Source organism: Cyprinodon tularosa, unplaced genomic scaffold (genome assembly GCF_016077235.1).
Source record: "Cyprinodon tularosa strain WSP-4 unplaced genomic scaffold, ASM1607723v1 ctg270, whole genome shotgun sequence".
Taxonomy (NCBI): domain Eukaryota; kingdom Metazoa; phylum Chordata; class Actinopteri; order Cyprinodontiformes; family Cyprinodontidae; genus Cyprinodon; species Cyprinodon tularosa.
Window position 1 is genome coordinate 555,097 of NW_024038975.1, and position 21,551 is coordinate 576,647.

A 21,551-nucleotide genomic window follows, 5' to 3' on the forward strand; every position below is an offset into this window, starting at 1 on the left:
TTTTAAATCATTTTACACATAGTCATGACATAAATGATATGCTTAATCAAATTGATAAAAATACTTGTATTTTTTAATTTTATTAAACATTTTATTTTTCTTCACAGATCAGCTTTGAAAAAACAAGGACAGAGGTAATACACATCAGCATCACATCCTGTTCTATGCCCTGACTTTTTAACATAAAACATGAAATTATAATTTAGTGCTATGGTGATGATTTAAGGTCTGATTTTTTATGAGTTGTTAAATCTCATGTCTTTGATTTTCTGTGATGGAGTTACATTATCATGATCTACTCACTGACAAGAAGTAAGACTAATAGAATAGAATAAAAAAAAATAGAATAGAATAGAATATGAAAGAACTCTGGAAAGAAATCCAAGTATAGTTAAATTGTACAACCACCATTTGTTCATTTCTACTAGTTTCTCTTTTAATTTTTTCCTTATTTTTTTTTTTACTTTCGTTTTTTTTCTTTTTGCTAATATCAGGAACTGTTGCTGCATGAAATCCAGTCATCAGTTTTTTATAAAAAAGCCATTGTGTCTCCAAAAGTTTCCCTTCCTGTTGCAAACTGGCTGCATTATGTGTTCATATGTTTATTCCATTTATGGATTAGGGAGAATGTGGAGAAACATTCCTTTCACTTTGAAATCTATTTCATACTAGATTGTAGTTTTCTGAGCTAATTTCCGTTGTGTTCCCTGAGTCCTTTCAGAATCAGTAAAATTTGGTTTCATTGCAATCCCTGGCCTTTAGAAAACCTCTCATCTGACATCCCACTGTATCACAAAACCAATATCAACTCTATTCCCTGTTTCCCATGGATATTATCAGGTTAATGTGGGTTTTTCAAACACAGGTTGACCCACTAACTGCTGACCGCAAAGTGATGACTGGACTTTCTAAAGTTAATGAACATTGAATTTGTTTTCTCTGCCCTCCTGCAGACTTCAGAGACAGTCAATATCAAGGTCCAGGCACCAGCAGTGTGAACAACATCAACAGGAGCACAAACTGAGGTTGCTATCTGAAATAAAGGATTGTTTTCCCCTGTCTTTCTTTACTGTGAGTTTTAACTGGTTTTTGGCTTCTACAGACTGGCTGAGATGGAGAATTTTTACAACGACAAGCTGAATGAGGAGAGGTTAGTCATTATAGAATTATGTCTGCATAATAAAGCAATAAAAATCTGTTCAATCTAAAAACTCACACAAACAAAAAAAAAAAATTTAAATAAATTTATTTATACAATTACTTTGTCTTTGGCGCTCAGAACTCGGTAGGAAACAGCGCTTAATTGGGATAGATATGCATGAACAAGAGCAAAAAACAGGGCTGTTTCCCCGCAGGCCTGAAACTGGTGGTGGAGTTGAGATAGATGAAGTTGGTCAGTCTGTAGACTGCTGGTTAGCGAGACAGTATGCTGAGCTTTATGGGGAGATCCAGTGGAATACGGGAGCTTATACTAGAGCTTCACTCAGGGACCTGGGAGATGAAAGTCCAGTTTAGATAACACAGGTTGTCCATGATGAGCAAGCATGAAGTGACAGTGGAGAGGAAAAACTCCCCATTGAGATGAGACAGGGAACGCAGTAAGAGTCTGGGAGGAATGACACTCTGATGAAGCTTTAGGTACGATGGTGGAGGAGGAGCTGGAGGTGGGTTGAATCTGGCTCATCTGAATAAAGTCACACAGTGGATCCGACACCTGCGCACAGGAGCAGACAAGTTGCTGATCGGCGGCCTTTTAAGATTAACTTTAGATGTCGATTGGCTTTTGTTGAGGTGTGGTTCCGCCTAGGCTCCATATCAATACAACTGTCAAAGTGTTTTGATTGGTTTATTTACCCCATTTTAATTATCAGTGACACTGGTAGTCTGATATACAATAGACACATGATACACTCTTTTTATACATATCTGATATTAATTAGAGCTCCATTCCACTAACAATCAATTTACTGCTTCTGAAAATGTATTAATATAAACCCTGTTTCTTTTTTGCATTTTATACACTCAGATCTGCTCTGAAACAAAACCAAGAAGAACTGATATCATTCAAAGAGAGGTGTTGTACATACAAAAAGTTTCAATTCAATTCAGTTTATTTCTATAGCTCCAATTCACAACACATGTCATCTCAAGGCACTTTACAGTTCACCGGATCATACAGTCAAACTGATTATTTTAGGATGGGCAGTCAGTGGAATACCAGAGACATTAGATGGGACTGGGATATTTTCTCTATGGTTAAAGGCTCTGCTCTATATAAAGTAATGAAAGTCAAATAAGGTAAACATAATTTATGTAGCGCTTAGACAGACAGGGTTACATTATTTACAGTAGCATTGTGTTTTATTAAAGATGAACTATTAAACCATTAATTAAGGAACTTATGAATCCTGTTTTAAACAGATTGGCTGAATCAATCAAACAGAACCAACACCTTCATGAAGAAATGTAAGTTTGTTTTTATAAAGCTAATATAAAGTTATTTTAATTGACCTGACTGACATCAGGGAGAACTGAACTTGTTTTAGGGAAGATCAACAAAAGTATTTTTTCTCTCTATCTTTTATATTCACAACTTCATTCATCTTTATGTTAACAGTTTAGCTATTAAATGTGTCGCTTTATCAGCACAAAGCTGAAAGTTAAAGGATAAAAATATAATTGGTAAGCAGAAACTGTCAAAGGAAATTATTTTGTTTGAGTTTTTAAATAATTTTACAAATAGTCATGACATAAATCATATGTTTAATCAAATTTATCAAATTATTCATATTTCTGCTTATATATTATATATATTTTTGCTTCACAGATCAGCTTTGAAAAAAGGACAGAGGTAATACACATCAGCATCACATCCTGTTCTATGCTTTGACATTTTAACACAAAACATGAAATTATAATTTAGTGCTATGGTGATAATTTAAGGTCTCATTTTTTATGAGTTGTTCAGTTTCATGTCACTGATTTTCAGTGATGTTGTCTTACCAAGATCTACTCTCTGACAAGAAGTAAGACTAATAGAATAGAATAGAATAGAATATGAAAGAACTCCAGAAATAAATCCAAGTATATTTAAATTGTACAATCACCATTTGTAAATTTCTTTTAGTTTCTTTTTTACTTTCTTCTTTAGTTTGTTTTTTCGTTTTACTTTTTGCTAATGCATTAAATCCAGTCATCAGTTTTTTGTTTTTTTTTAAGTCATTGTGTCTTCAAAGGTTTTACTTCCTGTTGCAAATGGCTGCATTATTTGATCATTTGTTTATTCCGTTTATGGATTAAGGAGAATGTGGAGAAACATTCCTTTCACCTTGAAATCTTTTTCATACTAGATTGTAGTTTTCTGAGCTAATTTGTCTTGTTCCCTGAGTCCTTTCAGAATCAGTAAAATGTGGTTTCATTGCAATCCCTGGCCTTTAGAAAACCTCTCATCTGACATTCCGCTGTATCACATCACCAACACCAACTCTATTGCCTGTTTCCCATGGATATTATCAATGGGGGGTTTTCAAACACAGGTTGACCCACTAACTACTGACTGCTAAATGATGACTGGATTTTCTAAGGTTATTGAACATTGAATTTGTTTTCTCTGCCCTCCTACAGACTTCAGAGACAGTCAGTATCAAGGTCCAGGTGCCAGCAGTGTGAACAACATCAACAGGAGCACAAACTGAGGTTGCTATCTGAAATGAAGGATCGTTTTTCCCCTGTCTTTCAAATAAATACATCTTAAATTATTTATACTTGCAATAGTAATTTAAAAAAAAAAATCTTTACTGTGAGTTTTAACTGTTGTTTACGGTTTTTGGCTTCTACAGACTGGCTGAGATGGAGACGTTTTACAAAGACAAGCTGAATGAGGAGAGGTCAGTCTTTATAGAATTATGTCTGCATAACAAAGCAGTAGGAAGAAGATCAATACATCTTGTTTTGATTGATTTACCACCTTTTAATATATATTATTGGGGACCCTGGGAGTCTTATATATAATAGATACATGATATACTCTTTTTCAACATATCTGATATTAATTTCAGCTCCATTCCACTAACAATCAATTTAGTGCTTCTGAAAATGTATTAATGTAAACCCTGTATCTTGTTTTGCGTTTTATACACTCAGATCTGCTCTGCAGCAAAACCAAGAAGAACTGATGTCATTCAAAGAGAGGTGTTGTATATCCAAAAACAATTCAAATATTTTATAATGGGCAGCCTGTGGAATACCAGAGAAATTAGACGGGACTGGTATAATTTCTCTATGATTAAAGGCCCTGTTTTATATAAAGTAATGCAATGTCAAATAAACATAATTTACATAGCCCTTAGACAGACAGGATCCCATTGTTTACAATAGCATTCCGTTTTATTAAAGGTAAACTATTAAACCATTAATTAAGGAACTAATGAATCCTGTTCTAAACAGATTGGCTGAATCAATCAAACAGAACCAACACCTTCATGAAGAAATGTAAGTTTTCTTTTGTAAGCTATAACAAAATTATTTTAATTGACCTACTTGACTTTAGGGAGAACAGAACTTTGTTTTAGGGAAGATTGATAAGAGGACTTTTCTCTCTATCTTTTATATTCACAACTTTATTCATCTTTTTGTTAACAGTTTAGCTATTAAATGTGTCGCTTTATCAGCACAAAGCTGAAAGTTAGAGGATAAATATTAAAATTGGTAAGCAGAAACTGTTAAATGGAATTTCAATTCAGAATGTTTTTGTTTGAGTTATTAAATAATTTAACAAATATTCATGACATAAATGATATATCTAATCAAATTCATAAAAATATTTGTATTTTTTAAATTTTATCAAACATCTTATTTTGCGTCCTCCCCCACCATCGGAGCCAAACGTATTGTGAGGGTCTGCTGGGAAAAACTGGCAGAGTCCCCTGTGAGAAGGAGCTTTAACTCCCATCTCCGGCAGAGCTTTGAACACGTTTTGAGTGAGGCGGGGGACATTGAGTGTGAGTGGACCATATTCCGTGCCTTCATCGTTGAGGCGGCTAGTCGGAGCTGTGGCTGCAAGGTTGTCGGTGCATGTCACAGAGGCAACCCTCGAAGTCCACACCAGCGGTGAGGGAAGCTGTTAAGCTGAAGAAGGAGTCCTATCAGGCTTTATTGAACTGTGGGACTCCAGAAGCAGCTGATGTGTACCGGCAGTCAAAGCGGCAGGTGGCTCTGTTGGTCACTGAGGCAAAAACTCAGGCGTGGGAAAAGTTTGGAGAGGCCATGAAGAAAGACTACTGTACGGCTTCAAAGCGATTCTGGTCCACAATCCGGCATCTCAGGAGAGGGAAGCAGTGCAGTACCAACACTATTTATAGTGGGGGTGATGTGCTGCTTTAGTTTGTTTTTTCATTTTTCTCTTAGCTAATATCAGGAACTGTTCCAGTCATCAGTTTTTATAAAAAAAAGTCTGTGTGTCTTCAAAGGTTGTATTTCATCCCTACTGACCGCCAGAGGCGGTTGTTCAAGCACAGAATGATCACTCTTGCACTTGCGTAGGTTGAGTATTAGTATCAACAAAGTCACATGTGACCTACCGGTGATCAGCGGAAGCCTATATAGGCACATGACACTGGTAGTTCAGTCCCTTCTCATCTTCTCGCACGCGGGTTTGTTGTGAGCAGTTTCTTTTTACAGAAGTGTGAGTCTCTCTGTATTACCGCTTCCTCCTTAAGCTTGATGCTAGTAGCCCTGTGACCGTTTAGGATCAGAGCTGCGGGTGTGCTCGTCCTCCAGGGGTGCGCAACTGACGATTGTTGTGCCTACAGATCTCATCTGGTGTCCGGTGAGTCTGTCTTCTTTTCATTTTCAGAATCCCGCGGGTAGCGTCTCTCCCCGCTGTGTTGTTTAATTTATCAGCTGGTGGCTGTTACAGCTGATACTGTTCATTTTATTTACCTCGCCAGTGGTGTTTTCTGCCCACGCTGAGTTACTTGCTTTGGCTTAATTATAACATATCTCACCAGCGGCATTTTCTGCCCGTGCTGAGTTCCTTGGTTTGTTTTGACTACAACATATGTTTTTTTGTTTATAGTTACCTCGGCTGTGCCGTTCTCTGCCCATGTTGAGTTCCTTGGTTAGACATAATTGAAACAGCTTGTCGCTGTTTGTGTTTACCTCACTGGGGGCAATGTCTGCCCTGTCGAGCTGGTGATGTTGCTCCGGAGTACGGGCTCAATTACCGGGATATGGAACATCTCTCTTTTTCCACCTGCTTGGCTCCTCTGCAACCTGAGGATGGTCATGACCTGTGCCCCCCTTGTCTGGGTGTTGATCACCTCAAGGAGGCACTTACTGATGCCGCCTGCTCCAATTACAGCGTTCTCCCCCATGCATATTGGAAACTCCCTCTCCCATTTGCTGCTGGATCTTGCATCTGCCCTGAAGGGCGGATCGCTTGACCAGTCGAGTCTAGGCATGCTGGATGCGTCTCTCCCTGGTCTGTGCTCAGCACCAGGTGTGGCTGGCTTAGCCACCACTCACTGAACCCTGGAGAGGGACACTCCACACCTTGCTGGTCGTCCCAGGGGAACTTTTCGGCTCAGCTGCACTTGAAGCTCTAGAACGCAATGTACAGTCTTCTCGCACCAGGGAGCAGCTTGCAGGGCTCCACAGGCGTGACCGTCGGCCCCGTAGGTGAAGCACTGGGGCCAGTGGTTGGATATTTTACCTCAGGTCAGCTTTCGTACTGGGGCGAATGCACCCCAGATTTTTGGGTATTCTCCACTCTGACCAGATGATACCGTCTCCGGTTCCGCCACTGGCACCGGACTTATGGAAAAGTTCAGATGACCATCATCCACAACCCTCTGATGGCACAGGCACTGTCAAATGAGCTATGTGCCCTGCTGGGCAAGGGTGCAATAATGCCTGTGGACCCCCTTCTGGATTCAGGGGGCTTTTACTCGGTGTATTTTCTGGTCAAAAAAAGACAGGGGATCTTCATCCAGTTCTGGACCTCAGGGGGCTCAACACCTACCTGAAGGACATGCCCTTCCGCATGCTTACGACCAAAGGGGTTCTACAGGCGATCTCCGCATGCCATTGGTTTACATCAATCGACCTGCGGGATGTATATTTCCATGTCCCCGTGGCACAGGTTCACTGGCGGTTTCTCCGCTTTGCATTCCAGGGGCACCACTATCATTTCAGGGTACTCCCCTTTGGGCTTTCCCTGTCTCCCCGAGTGTTCACCAGGGTTGTGGCAGCAGCTCTATCCCCCTGCAGGCACGGGGAATTTGGATCCTGGCTTTTCTGGATGATTGGCTGATTTGTGCCTCAACCCACAGTCAGGCTATCCGGGAAAATCAGTTGGTGCTCTCCCATGTGCATCGGCTGGGTTTGAGGGTGAACTTGGAGAAGAGCAGCCTCACCCCCTCCCGAGTAAAAGTGTTCCTGAGTATCCTCCTGAATTCTGTCACCATGACCGCCTGCCCTTCTCCCCAGCTGGTGACCAGTATTTTGACCATGTTGCTGATGGGACTGGGATATTTTCTCTATGATTGAAGGCTCTGTTTTATATGAAGTAATGCAATGTCAACTAAACATAATTTACAAAGCCCTTAGACAGACAGGATCCCATTATTTACAATAGCATTCTGTTATATTAAAGATGAACTATTAAACCATTAATTAAGGAACTTATGAATCCTGTTTTAAACAGATTGGCTGAATCAATCAAACAGAACCAACACCTTCATGAAGAAATGTAAGTTTGTTTTTATAAAGCTAATATAAAGTTATTTTTATTGACCTAACTGACTCCAGGGAGAACTGAGCTTGTTTTAGGGAAGATTGATAAGAGGAATTTTTTTCTCTATCTTTTATATTCACAACTTCATTCATCTTTATGTTAACAGTTTAGCTATTAAATGTGTCGCTTTATCAGCACAAAGCTGAAAGTTAGAGGATAAATATTAAAATTGGTAAGCAGAAACTGTTAAAAGGAAATTTCAAGTCAGGGTGATTTTGTTTGAGTTATTAAATAATTTTACAAATAGTCATGACATAAATGATATGTTTAATCAAATTGAATAAAAAAAAAAATATATATATATATATATATTTTTTTTTTTATTCAATTAAACATGTTATTTTGCCTCACAGATCAACTTTGAAAAAAGAAGGACAGAGGTAATACACATCAGCATCACATCCTGTCCTATGCCCTGACTTTTTAACATAAAACATGAAATTATAATTTAGTGCTATGGTGATGATTTAAGGTCTCATTATTTATGAGTCGTTCAGTTTCATGTTACTGATTTTCTTTGATGGAGTTACATTGCCAAGATCTACTCTCTGACAAGAAGTAAGACTAATAGAATAGAATAAAAAAAGAATACAATAGAGTATTAAAGAACTGTAGAAATAAATCCAAGTATAGTTAAATTGTAAAATAACCATTTGTTCATTTCTTTTAGTTTCTCTTTTACTTTTTTCTTCAGTTTTTTTGTTTTTTTGTTTTTCTTTTTGCTAATATCAAGAACTGTTCCTGCATTAAATCCAGTCATCAGTTTTTTTTTTTTTTTTTTAAGTCATTGTGTATTTAAAGGTTTCACTTCCTGTTGCACACTGGCTGCATTATTTGGCCATATGTTTATTGCGTTTATGGATTAAGGAGAATGTTGAGAAGCATTCGTTTCACTTTGAAATCTATTTTAAACTAGATTGTAGTTTTCTGAGCTAATTTCCGTCATGTTCCCTGAGTCCTTTCAGAATCAGTAAAATTTTGTTTAATTGCAATCCCTGGCCTTTAGAAAACCTCTCATCTGACATTCCGCTGTATCACAAAACCAATATCAACTCTATTGCCTGTTTCCCTTGGTAATGATCATATTAATGTGGGTTTTTAAAACACAAGTTGACCCTCTAACTGCTGACCGCTAAGTGATGACTGGACTTTCTAAGGTTAATGAACATTGAATTTGTTTTCTCTGCCCTCTTGCAGACTTCAGAGACAGTCAGTATCAAGGTCCAGGTGCCAGCAGTGTGAACAACATCAACAGGAGCACAAACTGAGGTTGCTATCTGAAATAAAGGATCGTTTTCCCCTGTCTTTAAAATAAATCCATCTTAACTTATTTACGCTTGAAGTAGTAATTTTTTTTAAATAATCTTTACTGTGAGTTTTAACTGTTGTTTACGGTTTTTGGCTTCTACAGACTAGCTGAGATGGAGACATTTTACAAAGACAAGCTGAATGAGGAGAGGTTAGTCTTTATAGAATTATGTCTGCATAACAAAGCAGTTAAAAGCAGATCAATATAACAGGCAGGGTGTTTTGATTGGTTTATTTACGACCATTTAATATATATTATCAGTGACACTGGGAGTCTGATATACAATAGACACATGATACAATCTTTTCAACATATCTGATATTAATTTGAGCTCCATTCCTCTAACAATCAATTTACTGCTTCTGAAAATGTATTAATATAAACCCTATTTCTTGTTCTGCGTTTTATACACTCAGATCTGCATTGCAGCAAAACCAAGAAGAACTGATGTCATTCAAAGAGAGGTGTTGTACATGCAAAAATAATGAAAATATTTTAGAATGGGCAGCCTGTGGAATACCAGAGACATTAGATGGGACTGGGATATTTTCTCTATGATTAAAGGCTCTGTTTTATATGAAGTAATGCAATGTCAACTAAACATAATTTACAAAGCCCTTAGACAGACAGGATCCCATTATTTACAATAGCATTCTGTTATATTAAAGATGAACTATTAAACCATTAATTAAGGAACTTATGAATCCTGTTTTAAACAGATTGGCTGAATCAATCAAACAGAACCAACGTCTTCATGAAGAAATGTAAGTTTGTTTTTATAAAGCTAATATAAAGTTATTTTTATTGACCTAACTGACTCCAGGGAGAACTGAGCTTGTTTTAGGGAAGATTGATAAGAGGAATTTTTTTCTCTATCTTTTATATTCACAACTTCATTCATCTTTATGTTAACAGTTTAGCTATTAAATGTGTCGCTTTATCAGCACAAAGCTGAAAGTTAGAGGATAAATATTAAAATTGGTAAGCAGAAACTGTTAAAAGGAAATTTCAAGTCAGGGTGATTTTGTTTGAGTTATTAAATAATTTTACAAATAGTCATGACATAAATGATATGTTTAATCAAATTGAATAAAAAAAAAAATATATATATATATATTTTTTTTTTTTATTCAATTAAACATGTTATTTTGCCTCACAGATCAACTTTGAAAAAAGAAGGACAGAGGTAATACACATCAGCATCACATCCTGTCCTATGCCCTGACTTTTTAACATAAAACATGAAATTATAATTTAGTGCTATGGTGATGATTTAAGGTCTCATTATTTATGAGTCGTTCAGTTTCATGTTACTGATTTTCTTTGATGGAGTTACATTGCCAAGATCTACTCTCTGACAAGAAGTAAGACTAATAGAATAGAATAAAAAAAGAATACAATAGAGTATTAAAGAACTGTAGAAATAAATCCAAGTATAGTTAAATTGTAAAATAACCATTTGTTCATTTCTTTTAGTTTCTCTTTTACTTTTTTCTTCAGTTTTTTTGTTTTTTTGTTTTTCTTTTTGCTAATATCAAGAACTGTTCCTGCATTAAATCCAGTCATCAGTTTTTTTTTTTTTTTTAAGTCATTGTGTATTTAAAGGTTTCACTTCCTGTTGCACACTGGCTGCATTATTTGGCCATATGTTTATTGCGTTTATGGATTAAGGAGAATGTTGAGAAGCATTCGTTTCACTTTGAAATCTATTTTAAACTAGATTGTAGTTTTCTGAGCTAATTTCCGTCATGTTCCCTGAGTCCTTTCAGAATCAGTAAAATTTTGTTTAATTGCAATCCCTGGCCTTTAGAAAACCTCTCATCTGACATTCCGCTGTATCACAAAACCAATATCAACTCTATTGCCTGTTTCCCTTGGTAATGATCATATTAATGTGGGTTTTTAAAACACAAGTTGACCCTCTAACTGCTGACCGCTAAGTGATGACTGGACTTTCTAAGGTTAATGAACATTGAATTTGTTTTCTCTGCCCTCTTGCAGACTTCAGAGACAGTCAGTATCAAGGTCCAGGTGCCAGCAGTGTGAACAACATCAACAGGAGCACAAACTGAGGTTGCTATCTGAAATAAAGGATCGTTTTCCCCTGTCTTTAAAATAAATCCATCTTAACTTATTTACGCTTGAAGTAGTAATTTTTTTTAAATAATCTTTACTGTGAGTTTTAACTGTTGTTTACGGTTTTTGGCTTCTACAGACTAGCTGAGATGGAGACATTTTACAAAGACAAGCTGAATGAGGAGAGGTTAGTCTTTATAGAATTATGTCTGCATAACAAAGCAGTTAAAAGCAGATCAATATAACAGGCAGGGTGTTTTGATTGGTTTATTTACGACCATTTAATATATATTATCAGTGACACTGGGAGTCTGATATACAATAGACACATGATACAATCTTTTCAACATATCTGATATTAATTTGAGCTCCATTCCTCTAACAATCAATTTACTGCTTCTGAAAATGTATTAATATAAACCCTATTTCTTGTTCTGCGTTTTATACACTCAGATCTGCATTGCAGCAAAACCAAGAAGAACTGATGTCATTCAAAGAGAGGTGTTGTACATGCAAAAATAATGAAAATATTTTAGAATGGGCAGCCTGTGGAATACCAGAGACATTAGATGGGACTGGGATATTTTCTCTATGATTAAAGGCTCTGTTTTATATGAAGTAATGCAATGTCAACTAAACATAATTTACAAAGCCCTTAGACAGACAGGATCCCATTATTTACAATAGCATTCTGTTATATTAAAGATGAACTATTAAACCATTAATTAAGGAACTTATGAATCCTGTTTTAAACAGATTGGCTGAATCAATCAAACAGAACCAACGTCTTCATGAAGAAATGTAAGTTTGTTTTTATAAAGCTAATATAAAGTTATTTTTATTGACCTAACTGACTCCAGGGAGAACTGAGCTTGTTTTAGGGAAGATTGATAAGAGGAATTTTTTTCTCTATCTTTTATATTCACAACTTCATTCATCTTTATGTTAACAGTTTAGCTATTAAATGTGTCGCTTTATCAGCACAAAGCTGAAAGTTAGAGGATAAATATTAAAATTGGTAAGCAGAAACTGTTAAAAGGAAATTTCAAGTCAGGGTGATTTTGTTTGAGTTATTAAATAATTTTACAAATAGTCATGACATAAATGATATGTTTAATCAAATTGAATAAAAAAAAAAAATATATATATACACTATATTGCCAAAAGTATTTGCTCACCCATCCAAATTATTGGAATCAGGTGTTCCAATCACTTCCATGGCCACAGGTGTATAAATTCAAGCACCTAGGCATGCAGACTGTTTTTACAAACATTTGTGAAAGAATGGGTCGCTCTCAGGAGCTCAGTGAATTCCAGCGTGGAACTGTGATAGGATGCCACCTGTGCAACAAATCCAGTCGTGAAATTTCCTCGCTCCTAAATATTCCACAGTCAACTGTCAGCTGTATTATAAGAAAATGGAAGTGTTTGGGAACGACAGCAACTCAGCCACGAAGTGGTAGGCCACGTAAACTGACGGAGCGGGGTCAGCGGATGCTGACGCGCATAGTGCGAAGAGGTCGCCAACTTTCTGCAGAGTCAATCACTACAGACCTCCAAACTTCATGTGGCCTTCAGATTAGCTCAAGAACAGTGCGCAGAGAGCTTCATGGAATGGGTTTCCATGGTCGAGCAGCTGCATCCAAGCCATACATCACCAAGTGCAATGCAAAGCGTCGGATGCGGTGGTGTAAAGCACGCCGCCACTGGACTCTAGAGCAGTGGAGACGCGTTCTCTGGAGTGACGAATCGCGCTTCTCCATCTGGCAATCTGATGGACGGGTCTGGGTTTGGCGGTTGCCAGGAGAACGGTACTTGTCTGACTGCATTGTGCCAAGTGTAAAGTTTGGTGGAGGGGGGATTATGGTGTGAGGTTGTTTTTCAGGAGCTGGGCTTGGCCCCTTAGTTCCAGTGAAAGGAACTCTGAATGCTTCAGCATACCAAGACATTTTGGACAATTCCATGCTCCCAACTTTGTGGGAACAGTTTGGAGCTGGCCCCTTCCTCTTCCAACATGACTGTGCACCAGTGCACAAAGCAAGGTCCATAAAGACATGGATGACAGAGTCTGGTGTGGATGAACTTGACTGGCCTGCACAGAGTCCTGACCTCAACCCGATAGAACACCTTTGGGATGAATTAGAGCGGAGACTGAGAGCCAGGCCTTCTCGTCCAACATCAGTGTGCGACCTCACAAATGCGCTTCTGGAAGAATGGTCAAAAATTCCCATAAACACACTCCTAAACCTTGTGGACAGCCTTCCCAGAAGAGTTGAAGCTGTTCTAGCTGCAAAGGGTGGACCGACGTCATATTGAACCCTATGGATTAGGAACGGGATGTCACTTAAGCTCATATGTGAGTCAAGGCAGGTGAGCAAATACTTTTGGCAATATAGTGTATATGTTTTTTTTTTATTCAATTAAACATGTTATTTTGCCTCACAGATCAACTTTGAAAAAAGAAGGACAGAGGTAATACACATCAGCATCACATCCTGTCCTATGCCCTGACTTTTTAACATAAAACATGAAATTATAATTTAGTGCTATGGTGATGATTTAAGGTCTCATTATTTATGAGTCGTTCAGTTTCATGTTACTGATTTTCTTTGATGGAGTTACATTGCCAAGATCTACTCTCTGACAAGAAGTAAGACTAATAGAATAGAATAAAAAAAGAAAAGAAGAGAATACAATAGAATATTAAAGAACTGTAGAAATAAATCCAAGTATAGTTAATTTGCACAACCATTTGCAATTGTTTGTTCAGAAATTTGTTCATTTCTTTTAGTTTCTCTTTTACTTTTTTTCTTTAGTTGCTAACATCAGGAACTATTCCTGCATTAAATCCAGTCATCAGTTTTTTTTTTTTTTTTTTTTTTTTTTTTTTTTTTTTTAAGTCATTGTGTCTTTAAAGGTTTCACTTCCTGTTGCACATTGGCTGCATTATGTGTTCATATGTTTATTGCGTTTATGGATTAGGGAGAATGTGGAGAAACATTCCTTTCACTGAAATCTATTTTATACTAGATTGTAGTTTTCTGAGCTAATTTCCGTCGTGTTCCCTGAGTCCTTTCAGAATCAGTAAAATTTGGTTTCATTGCAATCCCTGGCCTTTAAAAAACATCTCATCTGACAGTCCTCTATATTCCCTGTTTCCCTTGGTAATGATCATATGAATGTGGGTTTTTCAAACACAAGTCGACCCACTAACTGCTGACCGCTAAGTGATGACTGGACTTTGTAAGGTTAATAAATAGTGAATTTGTTTTCTCTGCCCTCCTACAGACTTCAGAGACAGTCAGTATCAAGGTCCAGGCACCAGCAGTGTGAACAACATCAACAGGAGCACAAACTGAGGTTGTTATCTGAAATAAAGGATCGTTTTCCCCCTGTCTTTAAAATAAATCCATCTTAATTTATTTATGCTTGAAGCAATAACTTTTAAAAATAATCTTTACTGTGTTTTCTACAGACTGGCTGAGATGGAGACTTTTTACAAAGACAAGCTGAATGAGGAGAGGTTAGTCTTTATATAATTATATCTGCATTGTAAATTGGTCAAAAACAGACCATCAGAACTAGCTTAAATATTTTGAAATAGATTGTTTCAGTTCTGTTTTGATACTAGTTATAATCCCCAGTAGGGTTCCGTACAGATTTCCTACACTAATTCATGGTGGCCATTTTTTGCATTTTACACCCACAGGTCAGTTTTGAAACAAAAAGAGTAAGAACTGACATCATTTAAAGAAAGGTTCACGCAAAAAAGAAAAAAACTGAACCAATACTCCAGCTGAATGGGGACCTAGGATAAACATGAGGAAATTATTATGTACAGCAAGAGCTAACAGAGGAAACATTTAAGTAAAAAAAAAACAGTGCAAATAGTCCCCTGACCCAAAATACTCACTTTAGAGAGAGCAGAAATAGTTTTGGAAAGATTTCAACCCTATTGTTTTGTTCAGACATCTGGAGAATATTGAAGGTTTATCTCACAAATAGAACAGCTGTACTAGTTGGTGAGAATACCTGCTGCATCACATTTAGATTTCCATTGTCTTCCTAGCAGAATCCCAGATTGGGTTCATTATTCAATTCAATTACGAACATACTTTATTAACCCAAAAAGAAATTCAATATTGCACAACTCATAATTAATTTTGTATCAGGTTTTGATGGTTTTGATAGCTGTGTGCAAGGATGATTTTCTGTAGAGGTCTGTCTTGCAATAGATCTGGAAAAGCCCCTGAATGAAGACACTTGTATAAAAATCTACTGAAGAGGATGCTCACTGTTTTCCAAGATCTTTGTCACTTTATGAAAAAATCTTCTTTGGGAAATCAACTCCAGAGGTTTTAGAGGAGCACCTAGAACAGAGCTGGCCTTCTTAATTAGTTTAGTTTGTTTTTTGATGAGTTTATTGTTTATTTGGGATATCACGAATCAGCTTACAAATGCTTACCTTTTCAAAACGTTACACAAAATCTTTTGTAAATTTTCAATTCATTTATTGAACTATACAGCAAGTTTCCATTTTAAGAGATAAAGAAGAAAAAAACACATATATATCAAAACAGTTATTGAAATAGAGACACTTTACAAAAAAAAAGCTTGATGGGCTGAGGTAAGTGCCCCTCGGATTAAGTTGGTTTTACAATTTGCTACTAAATTCTAGCTGCAAAACACTACTTTTTTTTTAAGTATTGAAAGTATTTGCGAAGGATGCATAACTTCAGCAATATAGTCAAGAACACCTTTTCCAAGAAAAAGCGAAGACCAAGTTAAGACAAATACTTTGAAAGTGGGGATGCCAAATCAACAGCCAACACAAAAATAGACCTGGGCATTTTTTAGATGAGTGGTGTATTCATAATGATGGAGCTGATTGTTTCCTTATTACTCATACTGTCAGGGTTTAGTTTTGGTTTGGAGGACCCAAATGCAGAGGCTGAGGAGATTTCTGGATTTCTTAATGAGGCAAAACAGTAAACAAAGGCAGGAATCCAAAAATCCAACTAATAATGAAAGGCAAACCAGAACTGAGAAGACATCTGGGGAAAACCAAACACGAGGAGCCAGGGAGAGACGAGGAACATGGACAACAGCATGGAAGGACAGCAAAGACAAGGAACCAACAAAGAGTGAGAGCAGAGGGAGGGCATATATAGGAGAGAGAGACAAAGGGAGGGCTAACGAGCAGACAAGGAACAGGTGTGAGAGGAGACAACGAGGGAGCCAAGGGGAAAGGAACATACACACACAAGAGGGCAAAAGGGGACAACAGAAAAACATGAGAACTAATATAAATCTAGAAATACAACAAAACTGGAATTAAACCAATAAATCTAGAAAACAAGGAGCAAAGTAAAGAACAGCAGAACCAAGACCATGACACATACCACCTGCCTTGTAAATAACATTGTCCAATACTGTTTACTCCAACTTCTCATAAATCAAATGTTCTACCCCCTCCCAAACATTTCTCTATTAGCATGTTTTCTAAATTTATATATTAATCTTAAACAAAGTCCATAAGAGCAATGAAAAAGTAAATAAGGACAGGAGATATTAGCGTCTTAAAGGGATAGTTCGGTATTTTTGACATGAATCTGTATGGCATCCTCATCATCACGTCATTCAGACAGCGAGCTCAACAACAGCCAGATGCATGTCTCCCTCCGCCTAGCTCCTAGCTGGGCGGAGGGAGACATGCATCTGGCTGTTGTCAGGTTAGTAGGCCCTAGCTGTCTGAATGACGGCGCGCACTGATACGAACAGAGAGAAAATAGGACCAAGTGATAACGACGTGTGACTTTTTCCACTATAACGTTTTTGGGATGCAAAAATATCACTCTTTTGAACACATAATGTTTTGGGAAGAGAAACGTTTTATTTCGCTGGGTCTAGCAAACCTGCCGGACTACTTTCGGCTTGACCAAAACTGGACGAGAACTCTGCTCACAGGACGCTGCCAGGGGTAAGTCAGTGTGATTGCATGACACTGGTGATGAGGATGCCATACAGATTCATGTCAAAAATACCGAACTATCCCTTTAAAGACCAGTTAACATCATCCTAGTCAACTGTTGCCAGCTATTTAATAATAAAATACAAGACATTCTACAGATATGAATGAACATTACCTTACAAATAATTAAAACAACTTATAACATGCTTTCTATCTGTCTTTGAAGCTACTTTGAGGCTAAATTGAGTGCCTATTTTAGAATTGACCAAAGGAGTAAATGCCACTGCAAAATGTATTATATTCAGTCAGAACAATGTAAAAAAAAAACACAAATACAAACTATTAAACCTGCAGCATAAAAAGTGCACAATAATTTTAACTTAGCCTTATACCCTCAAAATAAGGTTTAGGAAACAAAACAAACCTATAACAAAAACAAAGGAAGTAATTAGCTGCTGTTGTCAACCCTTTATATTGTGACTTATGTAAGTATGTGTACATTTTTTGGCAAATTTCATTTAGGGTTCTTTACACAACTGGCATTAAATATTTCTTTTCCTACAGATCTGTTTTGAAAATAAAAGAAGAGGAACTGAAATCTACCAAAATGAGGTAAGGTTTAAACACAAACTGAACTGGTCAGTCCATAGTAGTAACAGTAATGGAACTTATAGATCTGGGTCAGATTTGAAATATACAAACTGTGAAATGCCAAGAATAGCTAAAAATGTCAAGCAAGACAAACAGAAAGCAGTGCCGGCTGGTGGAGTTTTCTCCAGGGGGGCTACACATTCAAAAACCCAATCAAACGTATAATAATGAAAAACAACAAAAAACATTATTATAAAAATACTTTATATACACATAATTTTTACGTACAGGTTTACTTTTTGAACATACATTTTGCCCTCCTAAGGTTTTGTGAAGGTAAATCTGTGTTTTGCATGGTCCAATATTATATCACATATCAAAAGAATGTAGATGAAGATGTACCAGTTTAATAATGGAAATGCTATTAGTTAGCTTTATATTTTTTTTAATATATAAAAACTATTTATTTTCTGAGAAAGTGTTTATTTAACAGCAACTATGCAAATTAAAGGATACCTACAAAAAGTACACTATATTATATTATTTTTCATGTGAATCCCAGATTGTTCACTCTTCTTTGCCTTTTCTGAAAGGTTCCTATACCTGTCTCTATGCTGGGTCAGATTAGGCAGGGAAAGCAGAATAAAGCCTTAGCCTCGCTGCATGCAGTTAGCCAAGCCTTCTAGCTAAACCAGGTCCTGGAAAAAAACCAACTGAACCGTCTCCATCTGTCTTTGGACTGCTGATTAATTTTGATGTTCGGCTGATTAGATTCTAACCCCAGCTTCTCTTGGTAAGTTTGCTGTAAGGTATTTCACTTCCGCCACTTGACCTGTCAATCAGCCGCACTAGAACTGTGACGAAAGTCCCTGCAAAAGGATAGGAAATCTCTCCTGCGTCTGAGATTTGCTTTACTTTTGCATTACAGAGGAGCTATTGCGCATGTACAACTTTTAATGAGAGTCAATGGCCAAAGATTTTTGCGCCACAGGGTGGAAATACGTCACCGATCAGACGACGAGCAAACTGCTTTACTCGTCATTAAAGATTGAATATTGATATTGCACATCTAAAAAAAAACACAAATATATTTAAAAATATTTTGATTCTATAATAACATTTTTATTTGTGTTATATGTTTCAAAGTCATTGGGTGAGTGAGGAGGCATCCTAGCGCTCTCTATTGACCAGCGCCACTGATGTCTCAGTTTCCTTTGATGAGGAAATAGTGCTGGCAATAAGAAAGGATGTCGGAAGAGGAAGCTGTATACTTTCTATCATTGTTCCTTTAGCATTGGGACTCCCTGACGTTCCTATCTTTTATGTAGGAGATATGGGGTTTTCCACATCAACATGCATGGCACGAATGGAAAGTAAGACCCAATCCTAATAAAGCCCTACATTGCAGCTGTACTGCTAAATTTTGCGCATTCCTGTGAGGGTATTAATGTTATTTTTAGGGTGGACCCAACCTGAGAAAGTAAACTACCTGCGATTGGCTACTTTTTAGAAAATCCTGCCTCTGGAGACAGAACTGTTTTCTTCTTAGATACGGCTGATAATATTTACCAAGTCTCCTTAGGTTAACAGCAGTTCTCTAAAAGAGTAAAAAAAATTGCTTAGATATATTCATCATTAAATAACTCAGTTTAACACAGTTGTAAATGTGCTCTGATAGTAGCAATATGTAAAGTTAAATTTGTCAGAGCTAGAGTAACGTTAGGCTTGATGGAATGAAGATAATTTGCACTGAAGAAAAGGACAATGTATTCACAGAAACACATTAGATTAAATAATAGATTTTTTTTATTAGCGTCATATACACTAAACACACCAAAGACTGAAGCACTTTGTAAATCCTGCTGTCAACATGAACACAAAAAATATTTTAAAACTGAGTAGTAAATAAAATGTTACTATTAGTGGGTTATGTTTGACTAAAATACAGTATATATGTTGAACTGTATTTTACAGACTGCAGGAAATTGAAATGTTGCATGAACAGCAAAAAAAGCAGAGGCAAGTATGATTAAGATTCAACAGTATCAAACAATCTATAAAAAAATAAAAATGAAGCGTGAAACATTGATTCAGTGTTTATAAACTTCTTCCACAGTTTTCTAGGTCTGTTTTTAAATTAGAAGGATGTTTTTTATATTTTGTTATTCTATGAAAAATGTGTTCTGTCTTAAAAACATTCCTTTAAGTTCATTACAATAGAGTGACCTAATGTAAGTTATTTTCTTCTTTTTCCGAAGACTTAATGCAGGCATGAAATCAAGCTGCCTCAGGTGTGAAAAAAATGAACAGGATCACAAAGAACGGTTTGTTCAAAATCATAGCACTTAACAAATTTTCTATAATTAGTTTTTGCTAATTTTCTGATCTCTGATCCAAATTCTCTTTTTTTTTAATCACAGAATTGCTGAGATGGAAACATTTTACAGAGAAAAGCTCCAGCTGACAAAGTAAGAACCAAACTGTATCTTTTCACACTGACTACTTGTTTCCGGCCATGCCACCCAACACTGGCAAATGTTGTAACTCTGTTACGTCAAGGTATTTTTTTTCTTTCAAAAAGAGAAAAACAATGATCCAAACGAGATACAGGTGTGGAACTACTTGCCATGACCTGCCAAACTGAAACAAGCCCTCTGTGCAATCTTGCTATCATCATTCAGTTTGTAATTTCTGTGCTGCCCTTATCATCACTTGGTAACCCTCTGAACAATTAACTTAACTTCCTTTTGCAACAACAGAAAATTTTGAACACATTAAATCTCCTTTTTTAGTTGATCGACTTTAGGTTATTCACTCAACAAAAATTTCAAATCAGCTTTCTTCATATTTGTGTTGAAATTAATATTTAATGCAGAGTTGTTCGTTTGCTAAAATAAATTAAAGAACAACAAAAACATGATTAATAGCAAAAAGCAGTTGATATTATGGTATATATCTCCACAGGTCTGCATTGAAACAAAAAGAACAAGAAGTTCTATCACTCAAACAGAGGTGCAGTACATACTAGTAAAACTATTACATTGGATTTAAACTACACAAAAGTCTTCATCTCTGTTGTCTCTGTGTGAACAGAGTGGCTGCAAATGTGGCTGTGTCATTAAAGACATCAAACACTGAGAGCATGAACGACCCGGTCAGTAAAACCAGACTGACTGAGATGTACGACAACCTGAAACTGCTGCAGTGGCCTAAAACCAAAGATCAGCTGAAGTCCAGGAACGTCGGCCCAAAGGAGGCCAAGGATCTGATTCAGGTGCAATAGATTCTCAGAAAGACATGACTCTGTAGTTTATTTAGCTGCTGCAGGTTGTTTGGTCTTAACGTTTAACTGATGATTCTAGAAATCCTTTCGAGTTGCATTAGAACAAATGAGGAGAAAGAGGCACCAGATAGAAGAGGTGTTTGGACTGGCAGAGTCCATCACAGGAATGACTCCACAGAAGGTACTGGACCGCAGATCTGATTTCTTTACTGATTGGTAAATTTGTTTTTTGGATGAAAAATAATCTATGCTTCATGGTTCCTGTGTTTCAGGTTAAAGAGTTCAGACAGCTTACTGTTCAGAACCTGCAGATTGTTCTGTTCAACGGCAGCAAAGAAGATATTCTGAAGGTCTGTGGGATAAATTATTCCATCATTGAAAAGGTGACAATTGTGGATATTCAAATAAAGGAGAAGAGTAATATTTTTTTTTTTAACATTTCCAACACAGATTGGTTTCCCTGAACATGGAGGTCCAAACTCAGAGGGATCAAGGACCGATTTGAGATCTCTGACCTCTGAGTGCT

The 21,551-nt window shown here is 36.8% G+C and overlaps 2 protein-coding genes across 2 annotated transcripts; both read left to right on the forward strand.

The window, feature by feature from the left end:
* The first annotated feature begins 2,425 nt into the window (after positions 1-2,425).
* Positions 2,426-9,872, forward strand: LOC119786347 (signal transducer and activator of transcription C-like). The gene is made up of 10 exons (XM_038289632.1): positions 2,426-2,466; positions 3,625-3,696; positions 3,840-3,887; positions 4,144-4,191; positions 4,447-4,491; positions 8,149-8,175; positions 8,993-9,064; positions 9,207-9,254; positions 9,521-9,568; positions 9,824-9,872. The coding sequence occupies exons 3-10, from the start codon at positions 3,850-3,852 to the stop codon at positions 9,870-9,872; spliced, it is 375 nt and encodes a 124-aa protein (XP_038145560.1). The 5' UTR covers positions 2,426-2,466; positions 3,625-3,696; positions 3,840-3,849.
* A 396-nt stretch (positions 9,873-10,268) lies between these two features.
* On the forward strand, positions 10,269-20,214 carry LOC119786348 (golgin subfamily A member 6C-like). The gene is made up of 12 exons (XM_038289633.1): positions 10,269-10,290; positions 11,106-11,177; positions 11,320-11,367; positions 11,634-11,681; positions 11,937-11,981; positions 13,626-13,652; positions 14,469-14,540; positions 14,656-14,703; positions 17,716-17,763; positions 19,717-19,761; positions 20,001-20,066; positions 20,163-20,214. Exons 3-12 carry the CDS (start codon positions 11,330-11,332, stop codon positions 20,212-20,214), a joined length of 489 nt encoding a protein of 162 aa, XP_038145561.1. The 5' UTR covers positions 10,269-10,290; positions 11,106-11,177; positions 11,320-11,329.
* The last annotated feature ends 1,337 nt before the right edge of the window (positions 20,215-21,551 follow it).